Below are 23,249 nucleotides of genomic sequence, written 5' to 3'. Positions count from 1 at the left end.
CCCGTCCCGTCTGCCCCGTCCCGCCTGCCCCGTCCCGCCTGCCCCGTCCCGCCTGCCCAGTCCCGCCTGCCCAGTCCCGCCTGCCCCGTCCCGCCTGCCCAGTCCCGCCTGCCCAGTCCCTCCTGCCCAGTCCCGCCTGCCCAGTCCCGCCTGCCCAGTCCCGCCTGCCCAGTCCCGCCTGCCCCGTCCCGCCTGCCCCGTCCCGCCTGCCCAGTCTCATCTGAGCAGAATTACTTTTTGTTTTTAGCAGAAGAGTTAGGGTTACAGGTACATAGGTCCATGTATACAATTTCAGATATAAGTTTCTAATTTAGTCAGAAATGTGTTTTTATTGCACGCTAAAGTGTACTGTTAGCTAGCAAACGTTAGCTTGCTGGCTCGCTAGCTAACGCTACGTGTATGATCTTTGTAGTAATAATATTTGAATCAGAAATCCCTTTGCATTTCTAGTTCTAGCCTAACGTTAGCTAGCTAACGTTGACCCTAGCCTGTTAGCTTTAGCTACCTGCAGATTCATACTACAGCTATGACAATGTTTGTATTGGTAGTAGTATGAGTTGGGATTATCCCGGGTCATAGTTTAGCTAGCTAGCCACATGTCTAAAAACAAAATGGTTCCTGAACTGTAGTGTATGATATACCATTTTCTAGCTCTGAGTCTCTCCTTTCATCCAATGTAAAAAAAAAAAAACACTATTTCAAATGTTGCTTCATAAGACCGAGTCGAGGCGGTCGGTCACATATTTCTCTCTATACTCCGCCAGGGGGCAGACCAATCATGTGTAAACCAATTTAAGACGGGGCGAAATGCTAGTGCCTGTAAATGTAAAGTTTGGTACGGAGAGCCCCTCTACTTCTGTCCCTCTTTTTAAGTGTATTCATTTTATCCGGGATCGTTTACCTCGTCATATACATTTAGAAATCACACTATGAATTTCATTCTAAATAGCCAGAAGGGAGAGACAAGGGAAGCATTAAATTACACACACTCAGCCCTGGCAGTATATTCATCCTGACAAGGGAAGCATTAAATTATTCAGCCCCGGCAGTATATTCATCCTGACAAGGGAAGCATTAAACTACACACATTCAGCCCTGGCAGTATATTCACCCTGACAAGGGAAGCATTAAATTATTCAGCCCTGGCAGTATATTCATCCTGACAAGGGAAGCATTAAACTACACACATTCAGCCCTGGCAGTATATTCACCCTGACAAGGGAAGCATTAAACTACACACATTCAGCCCTGGCAGTATATTCACCCTGACAAGGGAAGCATTAAACTACACACATTCAGCCCTGGCAGTATATTCATCCTGACAAGGGAAGCATTAAATTACACACACTCAGCCCTGGCAGTATATTCATCCTGACAAAGGAAGCATTAAATTATTCAGCCCCGGCAGTATATTCATCCTGACAAGGGAAGCATTAAATTATTCAGCCCTGGCAGTATATTCATCCTGACAAGGGAAGCATTAAACTACACACATTCAGCCCTGGCAGTATATTCACCCTGACAAGGGAAGCATTAAACTACACACATTCGGCCCTGGCAGTATATTCATCCTGACAAGGGAAGCATTAAACTACACACATTCGGCCCTGGCAGTATATTCACCCTGACAAGGGAAGCATTAAACTACACACATTCGGCCCTGGCAGTATATTCATCCTGACAAGGGAAGCATTAAACTACACACATTCAGCCCTGGCAGTATATTCATCCTGACAAGGGAAGCATTAAACTACACACACTCAGCCCTGGCAGTATATTCACCCTGACAAGGGAAGCATTAAACTACACACATTCAGCCCTGGCAGTATATTCACCCTGACAAGGGAAGCATTAAACTACACACATTCGGCCCTGGCAGTATATTCACCCTGACAAGGGAAGCATTAAACTACACACATTCGGCCCTGGCAGTATATTCATCCTGACAAGGGAAGCATTAAACTACACACATTCAGCCCTGGCAGTATATTCACCCTGACAAGGGAAGCATTAAACTACACACATTCAGCCCTGGCAGTATATTCATCCTGCCAATAGATATTCTGCCGAGGCCTCCCGGGTGGCGCAGTGGTCTAAGGCACTGCATCGCAGTGCTAGCTGTGCCTCCACAGACTCTGGGTTCGAGCCCAGGCTCTGTCGCAGCCGGCCGCGACCGGGAGGCTCAGGGGGCACAATTGGCCCAGCGTTGTCTGGGTTAGCGACTCCTGTGGCGGGCTGGGCGCAGTGCACACTGACCAAGGTCGCCAGGTGCACGGTGTTTCCTCCGACACATTGGTGCGGCTGGCTTCCGGGTTGGATGCGTGCTGTGTTAAGAAGCAGTGCGGCTTGGTTGGGTTGTGTTTCGGAGGACGCATTGCTCTCGACCTTCGCCTCTCCCGAGCCCGTACGGGAGTTGTAGCGATGAGACAAGGTAGTAATTACTAGCGATTGGATACTACGAAATTGGGGAGAAAAACAAAGAAAAAAACGATAGATATTCTGCAGGTTAAAGCGACGGGGACGTTAGTCCGTCTGAGCAGAGCGACTGGCGTCAGTCCGTCTGAGCGGAACGACTGGCGTCAGTCCGTCTGAGCGGAACGACTGGCGTCAGTCCGTCTGAGCGGAACGACTGGCGTCAGTCCGTCTGAGCGGAACGACTGGCGTCAGTCCGTCTGAGCGGAACGACTGGCGTCAGTCCGTCTGAGCGGAACGACTGGCGTCAGTCCGTCTGAGCGGAACGACTGGCGTCAGTCCGTCTGAGCGGAACGACTGGCGTCAGTCCGTCTGAGCGGAACGACTGGCGTCAGTCCGTCTGAGCGGAACGACTGGCGTCAGTCCGTCTGAGCGGAACGACTGGCGTCAGTCCGTCTGAGCGGAACGACTGGCGTCAGTCCGTCTGAGCGGAACGACTGGCGTCAGTCCGTCTGAGCGGAACGACTGGCGTCAGTCCGTCTGAGCGGAACGACTGGCGTCAGTCCGTCTGAGCGGAACGACTGGCGTCAGTCCGTCTGAGCGGAACGACTGGCGTCAGTCCGTCTGAGCGGAACGACTGGCGTCAGTCCGTCTGAGCAGAATGACTGGCGTTAGTCCGTCTGAGCAGAACGACTGATGATATATCGAGGAACCATTTCAGAAGCTTCCCAGTAGATTACCTTCTGACCGTCCATGCCTGGCGAACGTGTTGATGACTCTGGCGATGTTCTTCACAGACGAGCCACATCGCTCCTTTATCCCCAGCTGCCCAAGGCGCCCTAACGAGGTGGTTCTCAGGGTTACGCCTCATTGGTCAGTACAAATTATATATATATATATATTTTTTTTTAAGTGTTTGATGAAACAATTCTCCACAGAACAAAGTCCACCCACCTATGAGTCTGAGGACTGCAGCCACAGTGACATCCTGGATGGGAGTTTGTCTGGATCTGGGCTGGGTCACCCAGGAGTTCATTACCGGCCACAGCTCTTTACTATAGACAGGAAGACACAGAACAGGCTGTCATGATGTCTCTATATCCACTGCACTACCCATCATACTGTATCTACTGTCTACAGTCTGTCATGTTGTCTCTATATCCACTGCACTACCCATCATACTGTATCTACTGTCTACAGTCTGTCATGTCTCTATATCCACTGCACTACCCATCATACTGTATCTACTGTCTACAGTCTGTCATGTCTCTATTCACTGCACTACCCATCATACTGTATCTACTGTCTACAGTCTGTCATGTCTCTATATCCACTGCACTACCCATCATACTGTATCTACTGTCTACAGTCTGTCATGTTGTCTCTATATCCACTGCACTACCCATCATACTGTATCTACTGTCTACAGTCTGTCATGTCTCTATTCACTGCACTACCCATCATACTGTATCTACTGTCTACAGTCTGTCATGTCTCTATATCCACTGCACTACCCATCATACTGTATCTACTGTCTACAGTCTGTCATGTCTCTATTCACTGCACTACCCATCATACTGTATCTACTGTCTACAGTCTGTCATGTCTCTATATCCACTGCACTACCCATCATACTGTATCTACTGTCTACAGTCTGTCATGTTGTCTCTATATCCACTGCACTACCCATCATACTGTATCTACTGTCTACAGTCTGTCATGTCTCTATTCACTGCACTACCCATCATACTGTATCTACTGTCTACAGTCTGTCATGTCTCTATATCCACTGCACTACCCATCATACTGTATCTACTGTCTACAGTCTGTCATGTTGTCTCCATGTCCACTGCAGTGTGCTAGCCATGCTAATCGCTAGCCATGCTAATCGAAGCCTATGTTAAAGATGTACTATGCAGAAATCTCTCCGCCATTTTCTGGTTGCTAAAATTCTAAGTTTGATTGTTTTTGTGACCAAATAAAGCCTGTACAGTGTAGAGAATCATTGTACCATCTAAATCGCTGTTTCTTTTCTAGAACCATATTTTCCATAACTGTTTACAGCTGGTGTACAAAACCGAAAGTAAAAAGACGCAAAAATTTTACTTAAGCCCGGAAGCATAGAAATCGTGACATAGAACAGATCTACCTCTTCTTAGACTGGCTTTCAATGAGAACGACAGATCTATAACTCACATTTCTATGTGAATTTGGTGAGGTCACCTAAAAAGTGACATCTGCAGTCTAAGTCAAATGGAGCTAACTGCCTGAGTTGGCTACATAAATTATCTAACCATCTTCAACGGTTCACAAAATCATTTTTAGGTTCCCCCCCCCCCCCCCCATATGCTGTCTAGCTAGATTAATATTTATCTGGATGGTCATAATGACATTAAAGAGTTTACTAAATGTATGCGTCTGGTTTCGTCTTCATTGTTTTGTTAGCCGGTGAATTTCAGTCCAGCTGTGGCAGTCAACAACAACCAATAGCAGGCCTGCTTTCTACCTCAGTAGGTTGTCATGGGTCCACTGCCAGTGTGTTTGAGAGCAGAGCAGCTCCAGGGCGAAGATGTGTTGCCAGGCAACAGGGTTCAGGTCCTCTCCCTGTCGCGGGTGTTTCTGGAAGGTCATCTCAGCTGCATCTCTGACGGACGTCAACGTACGGGACACCAACTGATCAACGTCACTAGGAGGACTCTGGGGACACAGACATGGCAGGAAGTCAAAACTCACAATACACAAACAGGAAATGGCCTTCTCAGTGACAGAATACTGACAACTCTTCCCTCTGTTAATTGATCAAAAGGTGGAGACCAATAGATCCATAACCTGTTCATGACCACAGGCCAAGCGTATAGAGATGCCATACCTTCTCCCATCCCAGGTAAGCAGTTAGGCAGTGGAGCACCTCTCCTTGAGCTTTGACCTTGGTGACCGTGTGGATGGCCTGGCACACTACAGTCCTGCAGGAGAACACATTGGGCCACGTGGTCACCATGAACAGAACCAGCTTGGCTGACTCGGGCAAATCTGGGGGGGGGGGGGGACAAGAACAGAAACAAAGTCAACTCGGGCTGTGGAGTCACGTCAGTCGACTCGGGCTGTGGAGTCACGTCAGTCAACTCGGGCTGTAAGCAGCTGTAAACGTCAGTCAACTCAAGCTATTCAATGAAGCCATGTTACCTTCTCTAAGGACACCGTAGGCCAGGATGTGTTTATAAAAAAATAAAAAAATGTAACCCCTTTTTTCTCCCCAATTTCGTGGTATCCAATTGGTAGTAGGGTCAGTCTTGTCTCATCACTGCAACTTCCGTACGGACTCGGGAGAGGCGAAGGTCGAGAGCCATGCGTCCTCCGAAACACAAGCCAACCAAGCCGCACTGCTTCCTAACACAGCGCGCATCCAACCCGGAAGCCAGCCGCACCAATGTGTCGGAGGAAACACCGTGCACCTGGTCAGCGTGCACTGTGCCCGGCCCGCCACAGGAGTCGCTAGTGCGCGATGAGACAAGGATATCCCTGCCGGCCAAACCCTCCCCTAACCCGGACGAAGCTGGGACAATTGTGCGCCGCCCCATGGACCTCCCGGTCGCGGCCGGCTGCGACAGAGCCTGGGCTCGAACCCAGAATCTCTGGTGGCACAGCTAGCACTGCGATGCAGTGCCTTAGACAACTGCGCCACCCGGGAGGACCGTAGGTCAGGATGTGTTACCTTCTCTAAGGACACCGTAGGTCAGGATGTGTTACCTTCTCTAAGGATGCTGTAGGCCAGGATGTGTTACCTTCTCTAAGTACGCTGTAGGCCAGGATGTGTTACCTTCTCTAAGGACACCGTAGGCCAGGATGTGTTACCTTCTCTAAGGATGCTGTAGGCCAGGATGTGTTACCTTCTCTAAGTACGCTGTAGGCCAGGATGTGTTACCTTCTCTAAGGACACCGTAGGCCAGGATGTGTTACCTTCTCTAAGGACGCTGTAGGCCAGGATGTGTTACCTTCTCTAAGGACACCGTAGGCCAGGATGTGTTACCTTCTCTAAGGACACCGTAGGCCAGGATGTGTTACCTTCTCTAAGGACGCTGTAGGCCAGGATGTGTTACCTTCTCTAAGGACACCGTAGGCCAGGATGTGTTACCTTCTCTAAGGACGCTGTAGGCCAGGATGTGTTACCTTCTCTAAGGACGTCTTAACCCAGGATGTGTTACCTTCTCTAAGGACGCTGTAGGCCAGGATGTGTTACCTTCTCTAAGGACGCCGTAACCCAGGATGTGTTACCTTCTCTAAGGACGCCGTAGGCCAGGATGTGTTACCTTCTCTAAGGACACCGTAGGTCAGGATGTGTTACCTTCTCTAAGGACGCTGTAGGCCAGGATGTGTTACCTTCTCTAAGTACGCTGTAGGCCAGGATGTGTTACCTTCTCTAAGGACGCTGTAGGCCAGGATGTGTTACCTTCTCTAAGGACGCTGTAGGCCAGGATGTGTTACCTTCTCTAAGGACACCGTAACCCAGGATGTGTTACCTTCTCTAAGGATGCTGTAGGCCAGGATATGTGCTCTGTCCCAGTCCCTCCTCTGTCGGCACAGAGCAGTGTAGACTCTAACCAGAGCCTGGAGGTGAGGCCCAGGCAGCTCAGTCCTCTCAGTCTTCAGCTTCGTCAGCATCACCGACATCAGATCATCTGCCAGAGGCTGACAAGTCACAGGACAACCATGTAAGAGGTGTTTACGTCTACAAATTAACTTTTTAGGGATAGGGGGCAGCATTTTCACTTTGGATGAATAGCGTGCCCAGAGTGAACTGCCTCCTACTCTGTCCCAGATGCTAATATATGCATATTATTATTATTATTGGATATAAAACACTTTGAAGTTTCTAAAACTGTTTGAATGATGTCTGTGAGTATAACAGAACTCATATGGCAGGCAAAAACCTGAGAAGAAATCCAAACAGGAAGTGAGAATTCTGAGGCTGGTCGATTTTCAACTCATTGCCTATTGAAATCCCAGTGGGATATGGATCTGTTTGCACTTCCTACTCATTCCACTAGATGTCAACAGTCTGTAGAACGTTGAATGAAGCCTCTACTGTGATGTTGAGCCAGATGGGAGCTGTTTGAGTCAGTGGTCTGCCAGAGTGCGCATTCCACATGATACCGACTTGCGTTCCAATACTTCTAGAGACACAAAGGAATTCTCCGGTTGGAACGTTATTGAATACTTATGATAACAACATCCTAAAGATTGATTCTCTACTTAGTTTGACAAGTTTATTCGACCTGTAATATAACTTTTTGGAAGTTTTCATCCGAAGTTCGCCTGGATCTGTGCGAGCGTTTGGAAATGTGTACTAAACGTCCTAACAAAAGTAGCTACTTGGACATAAATAATGGATATTATCGAACAAAACAACAATTTATTGTGGAACTAGGATTCCTGGGAGTGCATTCTGATGAAGATGATCAAAGGTAAGGGAATATTTATGATGTAATTTCGTATTTCTGTTGCCTCCAACATGGCGGAGAAATGTTGTTAAATCTGAGCGCAGTCTCAGATTATTGCATGGTGTGCTTTTTACGTAAAGTTTTTTTGAAATCTGACACAGCGGTTGCATTAAGAACAAGTGTATCTTTAATTCTATGTAAAACATGTATCTTTCAGCAAAGTTTATGATGAGTATGTCTGTTATTAGATGTGGCTCTCTGCAATTTCTCTGGATATTTTGGAGGCATTTCTGAACATGGCGCCAATGTAAACTGAGGTTTGTGGATATAAATATGCACATTATCGAACAAAACATACGTGTATTGTGTAACATGATGTCCTATGAGTGTCATCTGATGAAGATCATCAAAGGTTAGCGATTCATTTTATCTCTATTTCTGCTTTTTGTGACTCCTCTCTGGCTGGGAAAATGGCTGTGTTTTTTTGACTGGGCGGTGATCTTGTGTTTTCGCTGTAAAACATTTTTTATTTTATTTTTTTAAATCAGACACGATGGGTAGATTAACAAGATGTTTATCCGTCATTTGCTGTATTGGACTTGTTAATGTGTGAAAGTTACATATTTCCCCAAAATATTTTTGAATTTCCCGCGCTGCCTTTTCAGCGGAACGTGTGTCCTAGAAAGGTTAAAAGGATACTTTAGGATCTCTGCTAGCAGATACCATAGACTTCTAGTCATTGTGCTAACGCTAGTTAGCAATTGTGCTAGAGCTAGTTAGCAACTACGTTCAAACTACTCTGGGGATGTAAATAAAGGGTCTCATTGCCAAAATCCAGAAGCATACCTTTAAAAGATCCTAAGGTAAATATGCTATGTAGCCGAGGCAAAGCTGTACGTGACTAACCTGATTGTTTGAGAACTCAGAGAGGACCGCCTTCTCCTCATCCCGTAATACAGGCTTCCTAGACAGATTCCCAACAAACAGGTGACTCTTGATGACAGGCAACAGGTCAAAACACTGGGCTGCTATCTTCTCTAAGGCCTGGGATACGGAGGCTTCGCCTGCTGGTTTCCCAACCAGTTTCTCCTTCTCTGTAGGCTGTGAAGAACTCCCATGTTGAGGTGTCCTGAGTAGTCGGTCCGGACTGGCTGATGTCATGGAAGATATCTCCTTAGTAGCAGGGCCGGCCGTCACTCCAGCAGGGCCCGGGGAGCAGTTATCCAGCCTTAGTCTTTTGGCACTCTTTGGTAGAAGCATGTTGACTCCACTTCGCTTCCCTCTTTGCTCTGTTTTGGTGAAAGCCGTGGACGAGGAGTTGATGGTTTTGAAGCCAGATATCTGACTGACAGAGCTGCAGGGTGTTGTCCTCGTCTCAGCGGCAGACATACAGAGGTTTCCTCGGAGGATACTGAGAGTCCTGGCACGGGCAGACAGTTCTGGATACCTGCTGTCTAGAATCCTCATGGAGTTCTCCTGGGCGGGACTAGTGGAGGAAGAGGAGGGGCTGAAGGCAGGAAGTCTCCCTGGAACAGGTACAGCGTGTTTAGGAGTGGCTGAACCAAACTGTAGTGGTGAGGAAGGGGTGGTTCGAGACGGGGAGCTCAACATCTGACCATCAGGTGCTGTTTGAGACCCCACAGGGGAAAGAGGTCCTTCCATTGGTGAGGGAAAGGACAGTTTACCAATCCCCTGTCTTGGATTGCCAGGTTTTACCGGTCTCGGAGGAGTTACAGTGAGAGGCATCAGAAGAGGAGGTAGTGGAGGACCCATTTCAAAGCGAACCTTCGCAATAGGAACTTTCCCTGTGGGTTCTGGGGAGTGGCCCACAGGCAAGGCTACTGGCCTGATCTCTTCCCTCATGTCAGGGCTGAGTCTTTCAATAATAACTTTACATGAAACGGTGGCCGTTTGCTGGCCGTCCCTGGGAGCCACGCCATCTTTCACTGAGCTGGTTTGGACTGTGTTTGATCTAACAAGACTCTTCCTGACACGCCTACTTCTAGTACTGATCATCTCAGTCTGGGCGTTTCCACCTAGTTTCTCAGACCCTTCATCTGTCAGCTGGGACTCAGAGCTTGACTCAGAGATGCAGTCGGTGGTTGTAGGATGCTTACGCTCAGCTTTCATATCCTGGTGTTGTAGAACATGGACTGGGCGATCACAATCTTTCAGCATCCCGTTGTTCAAAGGCTCGTCACTCTGTAAGTCTGTAGGAGACGGTGGACTCCTCACGTCAGACCCTGGGTCTTCAGCATCTTTCTTTCCATTCATCCTCTTCGGTTGTGTACCAGATCTCAGGAGCTTCACGTTCACCACAGGGGAAAGACACATGGTACTATGTAACCTCTTGCATACTGTATGGTTTCTGCTACTCTGAGCGTTGTGTTTCGTTGCCTGGATGTCGTCATGGAGTTCAGAGTTCTTTACAGAGATCATTAAACTGGCAGGAGAGATGTGGACACCAGATTTTAGCAGAGGTGCCAGAGACTTCTGTTCAAATGATGATTCCTCTGCCCCAGAGGAATGCACCGTAGGATGACTGGGTGAGACCAGTCCTTCTGTAGGATGACTGGGTGAGACCAGTCCTTCTGTAGGATGACTGGGGGAGGCCAGTCCTTCTGTAGGATGACTGGGGGAGGCCAGTCCTTCTGTAGGATGACTGGGGGAGGCCAGTCCTTCTGTAGGATGACTGGGGGAGGCCAGTCCTTCTGTAGGATGACTGGGGGAGGCCAGTCCTTCTGTAGGATGACTGGGGGAGGCCAGTCCTTCTGTAGGATGACTGGGGGAGGCCAGTCCTTCTGTAGGATGACTGGGGGAGACCAGTCCTTCTGTAGGATGACTGGGGGAGACCAGTCCTTCTGTAGGATGACTGGGGGAGGCCAGTCTTTCTGTAGGATGACTGGGGGAGGCCAGTCCTTCCGTAGGATGACTGGGGGAGGTCAGTCCTTCCGTAGGATGACTGGGGGAGGTCAGTCTTTCCGTAGGATGACTGGGGGAGGCCAGTCCTTCTGTAGGCTGACTGGGGGAGGCCAGTCCTTCTGTAGGATGACTGGGGGAGGCCAGTCCTTCTGTAGGATGACTGGGGGAAGCCTTTCCTTCTGTAGGATGACTGGGGGAGGCCAGTCCTTCTGTAGGATGACTAGGGGAGACCAGTCCTTCTGTAGGATGACTGGGGGAGACCAGTCCTTCTGTAGGATGACTGGGGGAGACCAGTCCTTCCGTAGGATGAATTGAAGAGACCAGTACATCCCCAACCTGTTTCCAAGAGAAACCCCCTTCATCGTCTTTATCTGATTCCTGGCCTGTAAACAACTTGTCTTGTTTATGGGGACATGCTTGAGGAGCTCGTTTCTGATCACTTGTGTTACATTGAGTGTTAGGAGCCCATTCAGTCAGTTGATCTGGACCCGTCACTGTCTCAGCAGAACACTCAACCAGAGGACTGGGATCCAGCTGTTTAGTGGTGGGAGTTTGAGACACGCTGGCGTCTCCTGACCGATCTCTAACGCTCTCTATTTTCTCTGAGTCCCCACGGTTGATACTCTGACCCTGCGAGACACAGCCCTTATAACACGGGTTCGTCTCAACCTCCATCTCTGTCACGTCCGGTGAGGAGTCCTGCACTCGTCCTCCTTGTGTCTGGGGGAGTGAGGTCTGAACGCTCCCAGGATGGACAGAGAGGTTGCCTGGAGGCTCGACTGAGTTTGGGAGACCCTCCGTGGCTTTGGTAAAGGAAGGTAGATCACTAGAGGAGGTTTGAGCCTCTCCTGATGGGGACCGGATGGTTTCAGCAGCTGCTTCGACCTGCATGTCTTCCTGTTCACAGACAGCCACACGGTTCCTCTCTTTCTCTCCCGAGGTCCCTGTGGCCAGATCAGGGCTTTCTCTCGGAGTAGAATGAATTCTGTCTGATGGTAGTTCCACTGAGGAGTCTGCAGGTTGTTGTCCTGCCAACACAAGGGCCATCTGATTGGCTGGTCCAGGTTGCTGTCCTGCTGTCTGATTGGCTGGTCCTGTAGCGTAGACAGGGTGGTTTCTGTTCTCTAGAGGAGATCTGGTCTCTCCAGCTCCTGACTCCAAGACCTCATCCAAACTCTCCTGAGCTGAGGAGCAGGGTAAGGGGGAGAGGACAGGGGGCAGCGGCTTGAACCAGTCCAGGATCTCCTCGACTGATCTACTATGTTTATGGCCTGGCGGGTCACTGTTTCTGCTGGGTCCGTGGCCTGGCGGGTCACTGTTCCTGCTGGGTCCCTGGCCTGCCGGGTTATTGTTCCTGCTGGGTCCGTGGCCTGCCGGGTCACTGTTCCTGCTGGGTCCGTGGCCTGCCGGGTCACTGTTTCTGCTGGGTCCCTGGCCTGCCGGGTCACTGTTTCTGCTGGGTCCGTGGCCTGGCGGGTCACTGTTCCTGCTGGGTCCGTGGCCTAGCGGGTCACTGTTCCTGCTGGGTCCGTGGCCTGCCGGGTCACTGTTCCTGCTGGGTCCGTGGCCTGCCGGGTCACTGTTCCTGCCGGGTCCGTGGCCTGCCGGGTCACTGTTCCTGCCGGGTCCGTGGCCTGCCGGGTCACTGTTCCTGCCGGGTCCGTGGCCTGCCGGGTCACTGTTCCTGCCGGGTCCGTGGCCTGCCGGGTCACTGTTCCTGCCGGGTCCGTGGCCTGGCGGGTCACTGTTCCTGCTGGGTCCGTGGCCTGGGGGGTCACTGTTCCTGCTGGGTCCGTGGCCTAGCGGGTCACTGTTTCTGCTGGGTCCGTGGCCTGGCGGGTCACCGTTCCTGCTGGGTCCGTGGCCTGGCGGGTCACTGTTCCTGCTGGGTCCGTGGCCTGGCGGGTCACTGTTCCTGCTGGGTCCGTGGCCTGGCGGGTCACCGTTTCTGCTGGGTCCGTGGCCTGGCGGGTCACCGTTCCTGCTGGGTCCGTGGCCTGGCGGGTCACCGTCAGGTCTGTGGGGTTCAACTGTGCTGCTGTCCTGTAGGTGCTCCTTGAACTGCTGTTTCCTCCTGGCTGTGAGTGAGAGAGAGATACAGAGATATAATGATGTTCTGGTCTGTTGTAACAAGGGGAGGTCCATTAAATCATATGACATCATTACAATGCGTCCTGAATACATACCAGGGAGGTGTGATGAGGGAGGAGCTACACACACCCACAGATCCTCCAGCAGCCTCTGGATCTTCTCTGTAAAACACACCACCGTATCAACACCATGACGACTGTAGTTACTATACAACACCGTGACGACTGTAGGTACTACACCCCGCCGTGACGACTGTAGGTACTACACCCCGCCGTGACGACTGTAGGTACTACACCCCGCCGTGACGACTGTAGGTACTACACCCCGCCGTATCAACACCGTGACGACTGTAGGTACTACACCCCGCCGTATCAACACCGTGACGACTGTAGGTACTACACCCCGCCGTGACGACTGTAGGTACTACACCCCGCCGTGACGACTGTAGGTACTACACCCCGCCGTGACGACTGTAGGTACTACACCCCGCCGTGACGACTGTAGGTACTACACCCCGCCGTGACGACTGTAGGTACTACACCCCGCCGTGACGACTGTAGGTACTACACCCCGCCGTGACGACTGTAGGTACTACACCCCGCCGTGACGACTGTAGGTACTACACCCCGCCGTGACGACTGTAGGTACTACACCCCGCCGTGACGACTGTAGGTACTACACCCCGCCGTGACGACTGTAGGTACTACACCCCGCCGTGACGACTGTAGGTACTACACCCCGCCGTGACGACTGTAGGTACTACACCCCGCCGTGACGACTGTAGGTACTACACCCCGCCGTGACGACTGTAGGTACTACACCCCGCAGTGACGACTGTAGGTACTACACCCCGCCGTGACGACTGTAGGTACTACACCCCGCCGTGACGACTGTAGGTACTACACCCCGCCGTGACGACTGTAGGTACTACACCCCGCCGTGACGACTGTAGGTACTACACCCCGCCGTGACGACTGTAGGTACTACACCCCGCCGTGACGACTGTAGGTACTACACCCCGCCGTGACGACTGTAGGTACTACACCCCGCCGTGACGACTGTAGGTACTACACCCCGCCGTGACGACTGTAGGTACTACACCCCGCCGTGACGACTGTAGGTACTACACCCCGCCGTGACGACTGTAGGTACTGCACCCCTCCGTGACGACTGTAGGTACTGCACCCCACCGTATCAACACAGTGACGACTGTAGGTACTACACCCCGCCGTGACGACTGTAGGTACTACACCCCGCCGTGACGACTGTAGGTACTACACCCCGCCGTGACGACTGTAGGTACTACACCCCGCCGTGACGACTGTAGGTACTACACCCCGCCGTGACGACTGTAGGTACTACACCCCACCGTGACGACTGTAGGTACTACACCCCGCCGTGACGACTGTAGGTACTACACCCCACCGTGACGACTGTAGGTACTACACCCCGCCGTGACGACTGTAGGTACTACACCCCACCGTGACGACTGTAGGTACTACACCCCACCGTGACGACTGTAGGTACTACACCCCACCGTGACGACTGTAGGTACTACACCCCACCGTGACGACTGTAGGTACTACACCCCGTCGTGACGACTGTAGGTACTACACCCCACCGTGATGACTGTAGGTACTACACCCCACCGTATCAACACCGTGACGACTGTAGGTACTACACCCCGCCGTGACGACTGTAGGTACTACACCCCACCGTGATGACTGTAGGTACTACACCCCACCGTATCAACACTGTGACGACTGTAGGTACTACACCCCGCCGTGACGACTGTAGGTACTACACCCCGCCCTTTCAACACCGTGACGACTGTAGGTACCACACCCCCACCGTGACGACTGTAGGTACCACACCCCCACCGTGACGACTGTAGGTACCACACCCCGCCGTGACGACTGTAGGTACCACACCCCGCCGTGACGACTGTAGGTACTACACCCCGCCGTGACGACTGTAGGTACTACACCCCGCCGTGACGACTGTAGGTACTACACCCCTCCGTGACGACTGTAGGTACCACACCCCTCCGTGACGACTGTAGGTACTGCACCCCTCCGTGACGACTGTAGGTACTACACCCCACCGTATCAACACAGTGACGACTGTAGGTACTACACCCCGCCGTGACGACTGTAGGTACTACACCCCACCGTGACGACTGTAGGTACTACACCCCGCCGTGACGACTGTAGGTACTACACCCTGCCGTGACGACTGTAGGTACTACACCCCGTCGTGACGACTGTAGGTACTACACCCCGCCGTGAAGACTGTAGGTACTACACCCCACCGTGACGACTGTAGGTACTACACCCCACCGTGATGACTGTAGGTACTACACCCCACCGTATCAACACCGTGACGACTGTAGGTACTACACCCCGCCGTGACGACTGTAGGTACTACACCCCGCCGTGACGACTGTAGGTACTACACCCCGCCGTGACGACTGTAGGTACTACACCCCGCCGTGACGACTGTAGGTACTACACCCCGCCGTGACGACTGTAGGTACTACACCCCGCCGTGACGACTGTAGGTACTACACCCCGCCGTGATGACTGTAGGTACTACACCCCACCGTATCAACACTGTGACGACTGTAGGTTCTACACCCCGCCGTGACGACTGTAGGTACTACACCCCGCCGTGACGACTGTAGGTACTACACCCCGCCGTGACGACTGTAGGTACTACACCCCGCCGTGACGACTGTAGGTACTACACCCCGCCGTGACGACTGTAGGTACTACACCCCGCCGTGACGACTGTAGGTACTACACCCCGCCGTGACGACTGTAGGTACTACACCCCGCCGTGACGACTGTAGGTACTACACCCCGCCGTGACGACTGTAGGTACTACACCCCGCCGTGACGACTGTAGGTACTACACCCCGCCGTGACGACTGTAGGTACTACACCCCGCCGTGACGACTGTAGGTACTACACCCCGCCGTGACGACTGTAGGTACTACACCCCGCCGTGACGACTGTAGGTACTACACCCCGCCGTGACGACTGTAGGTACTACACCCCACCGTGACGACTGTAGGTACTACACCCCACCGTGACGACTGTAGGTACTACACCCCGCCGTGACGACTGTAGGTACTACACCCCGCCGTGACGACTGTAGGTACTACACCCCGCCGTGACGACTGTAGGTACTACACCCCGTCGTGACGACTGTAGGTACTACACCCCACCGTGACGACTGTAGGTACTACACCCCACCGTATCAACACCGTGACGACTGTAGGTACTACACCCCGCCGTGACGACTGTAGGTACTACACCCCACCGTGATGACTGTAGGTACTACACCCCACCGTATCAACACTGTGACGACTGTAGGTACTACACCCCGCCGTGACGACTGTAGGTACTACACCCCGCCCTTTCAACACCGTGACGACTGTAGGTACCACACCCCCACCGTGACGACTGTAGGTACCACACCCCCACCGTGACGACTGTAGGTACCACACCCCCACCGTGACGACTGTAGGTACCACACCCCGCCGTGACGACTGTAGGTACTACACCCCGCCGTGACGACTGTAGGTACTACACCCCGCCGTGACGACTGTATGTACTACACCCCGCCGTGACGACTGTAGGTACTACACCCCACCGTGATGACTGTAGGTACTACACCCCACCGTATCAACACCGTGACGACTGTAGGTACTACACCCCGCCGTGACGAATGTAGGTACTACACCCCGCCGTGACGACTGTAGGTACTACACCCCGCCCTTTCAACACCGTGACGACTGTAGGTACTACACCCCGCCCTTTCAACACCGTGACGACTGTAGGTACCACACCCCCACCGTGACGACTGTAGGTACCACACCCCGCCGTGACGACTGTAGGTACCACACCCCGCCGTGACGACTGTAGGTACCACACCCCGCCGTGACGACAGTAGGTACCACACCCCGCCGTGACGACAGTAGGTACCACACCCCGCCGTGACGACAGTAGGTACCACACCCCGCCGTGACGACAGTAGGTACCACACCCCGCCGTGACGACTGTAGGTACCACACCCCGCCGTGACGACTGTAGGTACCACACCCCGCCGTGACGACTGTAGGTACCACACCCCGCCGTGACGACTGTAGGTACCACACCCCGCCGTGACGACTGTAGGTACCACACCCCGCCGTGACGACTGTAGGTACCACACCCCGCCGTGACGACTGTAGGTACCACACCCCGCCGTGACGACTGTAGGTACCACACCCCGCCGTGACGACTGTAGGTACCACACCCCGCCGTGACGACTGTAGGTACCACACCCCGCCGTGACGACTGTAGGTACCACACCCCGCCGTGACGACTGTAGGTACCACACCCCGCCGTGACGACTGTAGGTACCACACCCCGCCGTGACGACTGTAGGTACCACACCCCGCCGTGACGACTGTAGGTACCACACCCCGCCGTGACGACTGTAGGTACCACACCCCGCCGTGACGACTGTAGGTACCACACCCCGCCGTGACGACTGTAGGTACCACACCCCGCCGTGACGACTGTAGGTACCACACCCCGCCGTGACGACTGTAGGTACCACACCCCGCCGTGACGACTGTAGGTACCACACCCCGCCGTGACGACTGTAGGTACCACACCCCGCCGTGACGACTGTAGGTACCACACCCCGCCGTGACGACTGTAGGTACCACACCCCGCCGTGACGACTGTAGGTACCACACCCCGCCGTGACGACTGTAGGTACCACACCCCGCCGTGACGACTGTAGGTACCACACCCCGCCGTGACGACTGTAGGTACCACACCCCGCCGTGACGACTGTAGGTACCACACCCCGCCGTGACGACTGTAGGTACCACACCCCGCCGTGACGACTGTAGGTACCACACCCCGCCGTGACGACTGTAGGTACCACACCCCGCCGTGACGACTGTAGGTACCACACCCCGCCGTGACGACTGTAGGTACCACACCCCGCCGTGACGACTGTAGGTACCACACCCCGCCGTGACGACTGTAGGTACCACACCCCGCCGTGACGACTGTAGGTACCACACCCCGCCGTGACGACTGTAGGTACCACACCCCGCCGTGACGACTGTAGGTACCACACCCCGCCGTGACGACTGTAGGTACCACACCCCGCCGTGACGACTGTAGGTACCACACCCCGCCGTGACGACTGTAGGTACCACACCCCGCCGTGACGACTGTAGGTACCACACCCCGCCGTGACGACTGTAGGTACCACACCCCGCCGTGACGACTGTAGGTACCACACCCCGCCGTGACGACTGTAGGTACCACACCCCGCCGTGACGACTGTAGGTACCACACCCCGCCGTGACGACTGTAGGTACCACACCCCGCCGTGACGACTGTAGGTACCACACCCCGCCGTGACGACTGTAGGTACCACACCCCGCCGTGACGACTGTAGGTACCACACCCCGCCGTGACGACTGTAGGTACCACACCCCTCCGTGACGACTGTAGGTACCACACCCCTCCGTGACGACTGTAGGTACCACACCCCTCCGTGACGACTGTAGGTACCACACCCCTCCGTGACGACTGTAGGTACCACACCCCTCCGTGACGACTGTAGGTACCACACCCCTCCGTGACGACTGTAGGTACCCCACCCCTCCGTGACGACTGTAGGTACCCCACCCCTCCGTGACGACTGTAGGTACCCCACCCCTCCGTGACGACTGTAGGTACCACACCCCTCCGTGACGACTGTAGGTACCACACCCCTCCGTGACGACTGTAGGTACCACACCCCTCCGTGACGACTGTAGGTACCACACCCCGCCGTGACGACTGTAGGTACCACACCCCACCAGATCAACACCGTGACGACTGTAGGTACTACGCAACACCGTGACGACTGTAGGTACTACGCAACACCGGGACGACTGTAGGTACTACACCCCTCCGTGACGACTGTAGGTACTACACCCCTCCGTGACGACTGTAGGTACTACACCCCTCCGTGACGACTGTAGGTACTACACCCCTCCGTGACGACTGTAGGTACTACACCCCTCCGTGACGACTGTAGGTACTACACCCCTCCGTGACGACTGTAGGTACTACACCCCGCCGTGACGACTGTAGGTACTACACCCCTCCGTGACGACTGTAGGTACTACACCCCTCCGTGACGACTGTAGGTACTACACCCCTCCGTGACGACTGTAGGTACTACACCCCGCCGTGACGACTGTAGGTACTACACCCCGCCGTGACGACTGTAGGTACTACACCCCGCCGTGACGACTGTAGGTACTACACCACGCCGTGACGACTGTAGGTACTACACCCCGCCGTGACGACTGTAGGTACTACACCCCGCCGTGACGACTGTAGGTACTACACCCCGCCGTGACGACTGTAGGTACTACACCCCGCCGTGACGACTGTAGGTACTACACCCCGCCGTGACGACTGTAGGTACTACACCCCGCCGTGACGACTGTAGGTACTACACCCCGCCGTGACGACTGTAGGTACTACACCCCGCCGTGACGACTGTAGGTACTACACCCCGCCGTGACGACTGTAGGTACTACACCCCACCGTGACGACTGTAGGTACTACACCCCACCGTGACGACTGTAGGTACTACACCCCACCGTGACGACTGTAGGTACTACACCCCGTCGTGACGACTGTAGGTACTACACCCCACCGTGATGACTGTAGGTACTACACCCCACCGTATCAACACCGTGACGACTGTAGGTACTACACCCCGCCGTGACGACTGTAGGTACTACACCCCACCGTGATGACTGTAGGTACTACACCACACCGTATCAACACTGTGACGACTGTAGGTACTACACCCCGCCGTGACGACTGTAGGTACTACACCCCGCCCTTTCAACACCGTGACGACTGTAGGTACCACACCCCCACCGTGACGACTGTAGGTACCACACCCCCACCGTGACGACTGTAGGTACCACACCCCGCCGTGACGACTGTAGGTACCACACCCCGCCGTGACGACTGTAGGTACTACACCCCGCCGTGACGACTGTAGGTACTACACCCCGCCGTGACGACTGTAGGTACTACACCCCGCCGTGACGACTGTAGGTACTACACCCCTCCGTGACGACTGTAGGTACTACACCCCTCCGTGACGACTGTAGGTACTACACCCCTCCGTGACGACTGTAGGTACTACACCCCACCGTATCAACACAGTGACGACTGTAGGTACTACACCCCGCCGTGACGACTGTAGGTACTACACCCCACCGTGACGACTGTAGGTACTACACCCCGCCGTGACGACTGTAGGTACTACACCCCACCGTGACGACTGTAGGTACTACACCCCGTCGTGACGACTGTAGGTACTACACCCCGCCGTGAAGACTGTAGGTACTACACCCCACCGTGACGACTGTAGGTACTACACCCCACCGTGATGACTGTAGGTACTACACCCCACCGTATCAACACCGTGACGACTGTAGGTACTACACCCCGTCGTGACGACTGTAGGTACTACACCCCGCCGTGAAGACTGTAGGTACTACACCCCACCGTGACGACTGTAGGTACTACACCCCACCGTGATGACTGTAGGTACTACACCCCACCGTATCAACACCGTGACGACTGTAGGTACTACACCCCGCCCTTTCAACACCGTGACGACTGTAGGTACCACACCCCGCCCTTTCAACACCGTGACGACTGTAGGTACCACACCCCCACCGTGACGACTGTAGGTACCACACCCCCCCGTGACGACTGTAGGTACCACACCCCGCCGTGACGACTGTAGGTACCACACCCCTCCGTGACGACTGTAGGTACTACACCCCACCGTATCAACACAGTGACGACTGTAGGTACTACACCCCGCCGTGACGACTGTAGGTACTACACCCCGCCGTGACGACTGTAGGTACTACACCCCGCCGTGACGACTGTAGGTACTACACCCCGCCGTGACGACTGTAGGTACTACACCCCGCCGTGACGACTGTAGGTACTACACCCCGCCGTGACGACTGTAGGTACTACACCCCGCCGTGACGACTGTAGGTACTACACCCCGCCGTGACGACTGTAGGTACTACACCCCGCCGTGACGACTGTAGGTACTACACCCCGCCGTGACGACTGTAGGTACTACACCCCGCCGTGACGACTGTAGGTACTACACCCCGCCGTGACGACTGTAGGTACTACACCCCGCCGTGACGACTGTAGGTACTACACCCCGCCGTGACGACTGTAGGTACTGCACCCCTCCGTGACGACTGTAGGTACTACACCCCACCGTGACGACTGTAGGTACTACACCCCGCCGTGACGACTGTAGGTACTACACCCCGCCGTGACGACTGTAGGTACTACACCCCGCCGTGACGACTGTAGGTACTACACCCCGCCGTGACGACTGTAGGTACTACACCCCGCCGTGACGACTGTAGGTACTACACCCCGCCGTGACGACTGTAGGTACTGCACCCCACCGTATCAACACAGTGACGACTGTAGGTACTACACCCCGCCGTGACGACTGTAGGTACTGCACCCCTCCGTGACGACTGTAGGTACTGCACCCCACCGTATCAACACAGTGACGACTGTAGGTACTACACCCCGCCGTGACGACTGTAGGTACTACACCCCGCCGTGACGACTGTAGGTACTACACCCCGCCGTGACGACTGTAGGTACTACACCCCACCGTGACGACTGTAGGTACTACACCCCGCCGTGACGACTGTAGGTACTACACCCCACCGTGACGACTGTAGGTACTACACCCCACCGTGACGACTGTAGGTACTACACCCCACCGTGACGACTGTAGGTACTACACCCCGTCGTGACGACTGTAGGTACTACACCCCACCGTGATGACTGTAGGTACTACACCCCACCGTGATGACTGTAGGTACTACACCCCACCGTATCAACACCGTGACGACTGTAGGTACTACACCCCGCCGTGACGACTGTAGGTACTACACCCCACCGTGATGACTGTAGGTACTACACCCCACCGTATCAACACTGTGACGACTGTAGGTACTACACCCCGCCGTGACGACTGTAGGTACTACACCCCGCCCTTTCAACACCGTGACGACTGTAGGTACCACACCCCCACCGTGACGACTGTAGGTACCACACCCCCACCGTGACGACTGTAGGTACCACACCCCGCCGTGACGACTGTAGGTACTACACCCCGCCGTGACGACTGTAGGTACTACACCCCGCCGTGACGACTGTAGGTACTACACCCCGCCGTGACGACTGTAGGTACTACACCCCGCCGTGACGACTGTAGGTACTACACCCCTCCGTGACGACTGTAGGTACTACACCCCGCCGTGACGACTGTAGGTACTACACCCCACCGTATCAACACAGTGACGACTGTAGGTACTACACCCCGCCGTGACGACTGTAGGTACTACACCCCACCGTGACGACTGTAGGTACTACACCCCGCCGTGACGACTGTAGGTACTACACCCCACCGTGACGACTGTAGGTACTACACCCCGTCGTGACGACTGTAGGTACTACACCCCGCCGTGAAGACTGTAGGTACTACACCCCACCGTGACGACTGTAGGTACTAAACCCCACCGTGACGACTGTAGGTACTACACCCCACCGTATCAACACCGTGACGACTGTAGGTACTACACCCCGTCGTGACGACTGTAGGTACTACACCCCGCCGTGAAGACTGTAGGTACTACACCCCACCGTGACGACTGTAGGTACTACACCCCACCGTGATGACTGTAGGTACTACACCCCACCGTATCAACACCGTGACGACTGTAGGTACTACACCCCGCCCTTTCAACACCGTGACGACTGTAGGTACCACACCCCGCCCTTTCAACACCGTGACGACTGTAGGTACCACACCCCCACCGTGACGACTGTAGGTACCACACCCCCCCGTGACGACTGTAGGTACCACACCCCGCCGTGACGACTGTAGGTACCACACCCCTCCGTGACGACTGTAGGTACTACACCCCACCGTATCAACACAGTGACGACTGTAGGTACTACACCCCGCCGTGACGACTGTAGGTACTACACCCCGCCGTGACGACTGTAGGTACTACACCCCGCCGTGACGACTGTAGGTACTACACCCCGCCGTGACGACTGTAGGTACTACACCCCGCCGTGACGACTGTAGGTACTACACCCCGTCGTGACGACTGTAGGTACTACACCCCGCCGTGAAGACTGTAGGTACTACACCCCACCGTGACGACTGTAGGTACTACACCCACCGTATCAACACCGTGACGACTGTAGGTACTACACCCCGTCGTGACGA

The 23,249-nt window shown here is 54.3% G+C and overlaps 1 protein-coding gene across 2 annotated transcripts in view; it reads right to left on the bottom strand.

Moving 5' to 3' along the window:
- ice1 (KIAA0947-like (H. sapiens)) overlaps positions 1-23,249 on the bottom strand; it is a 53,884-nt gene that overhangs the window by 2,405 nt on the left and 28,230 nt on the right. For both annotated transcript variants that reach the window (XM_055904935.1, XM_055904936.1), the window contains exons 14-20: positions 12,959-13,024; positions 8,757-12,850; positions 6,930-7,098; positions 5,282-5,442; positions 4,919-5,109; positions 3,367-3,467; positions 3,153-3,251 (exon numbers count right to left, since the gene is read on the bottom strand). In XM_055904935.1, the coding sequence (XP_055760910.1) occupies positions 3,153-3,251; positions 3,367-3,467; positions 4,919-5,109; positions 5,282-5,442; positions 6,930-7,098; positions 8,757-12,850; positions 12,959-13,024 (4,881 nt within the window). The remainder of the gene's footprint in view (positions 1-3,152; positions 3,252-3,366; positions 3,468-4,918; positions 5,110-5,281; positions 5,443-6,929; positions 7,099-8,756; positions 12,851-12,958; positions 13,025-23,249) is intronic.

The sequence above is a fragment of the Salvelinus fontinalis genome, chromosome 38 (genome assembly GCF_029448725.1).
Source record: "Salvelinus fontinalis isolate EN_2023a chromosome 38, ASM2944872v1, whole genome shotgun sequence".
NCBI classification, from domain to species: Eukaryota; Metazoa; Chordata; class Actinopteri; order Salmoniformes; family Salmonidae; genus Salvelinus; species Salvelinus fontinalis.
The sequence above is the reverse complement of the archived record's forward strand: the minus strand, read 5'-3'. Positions and strand labels throughout refer to the sequence as shown.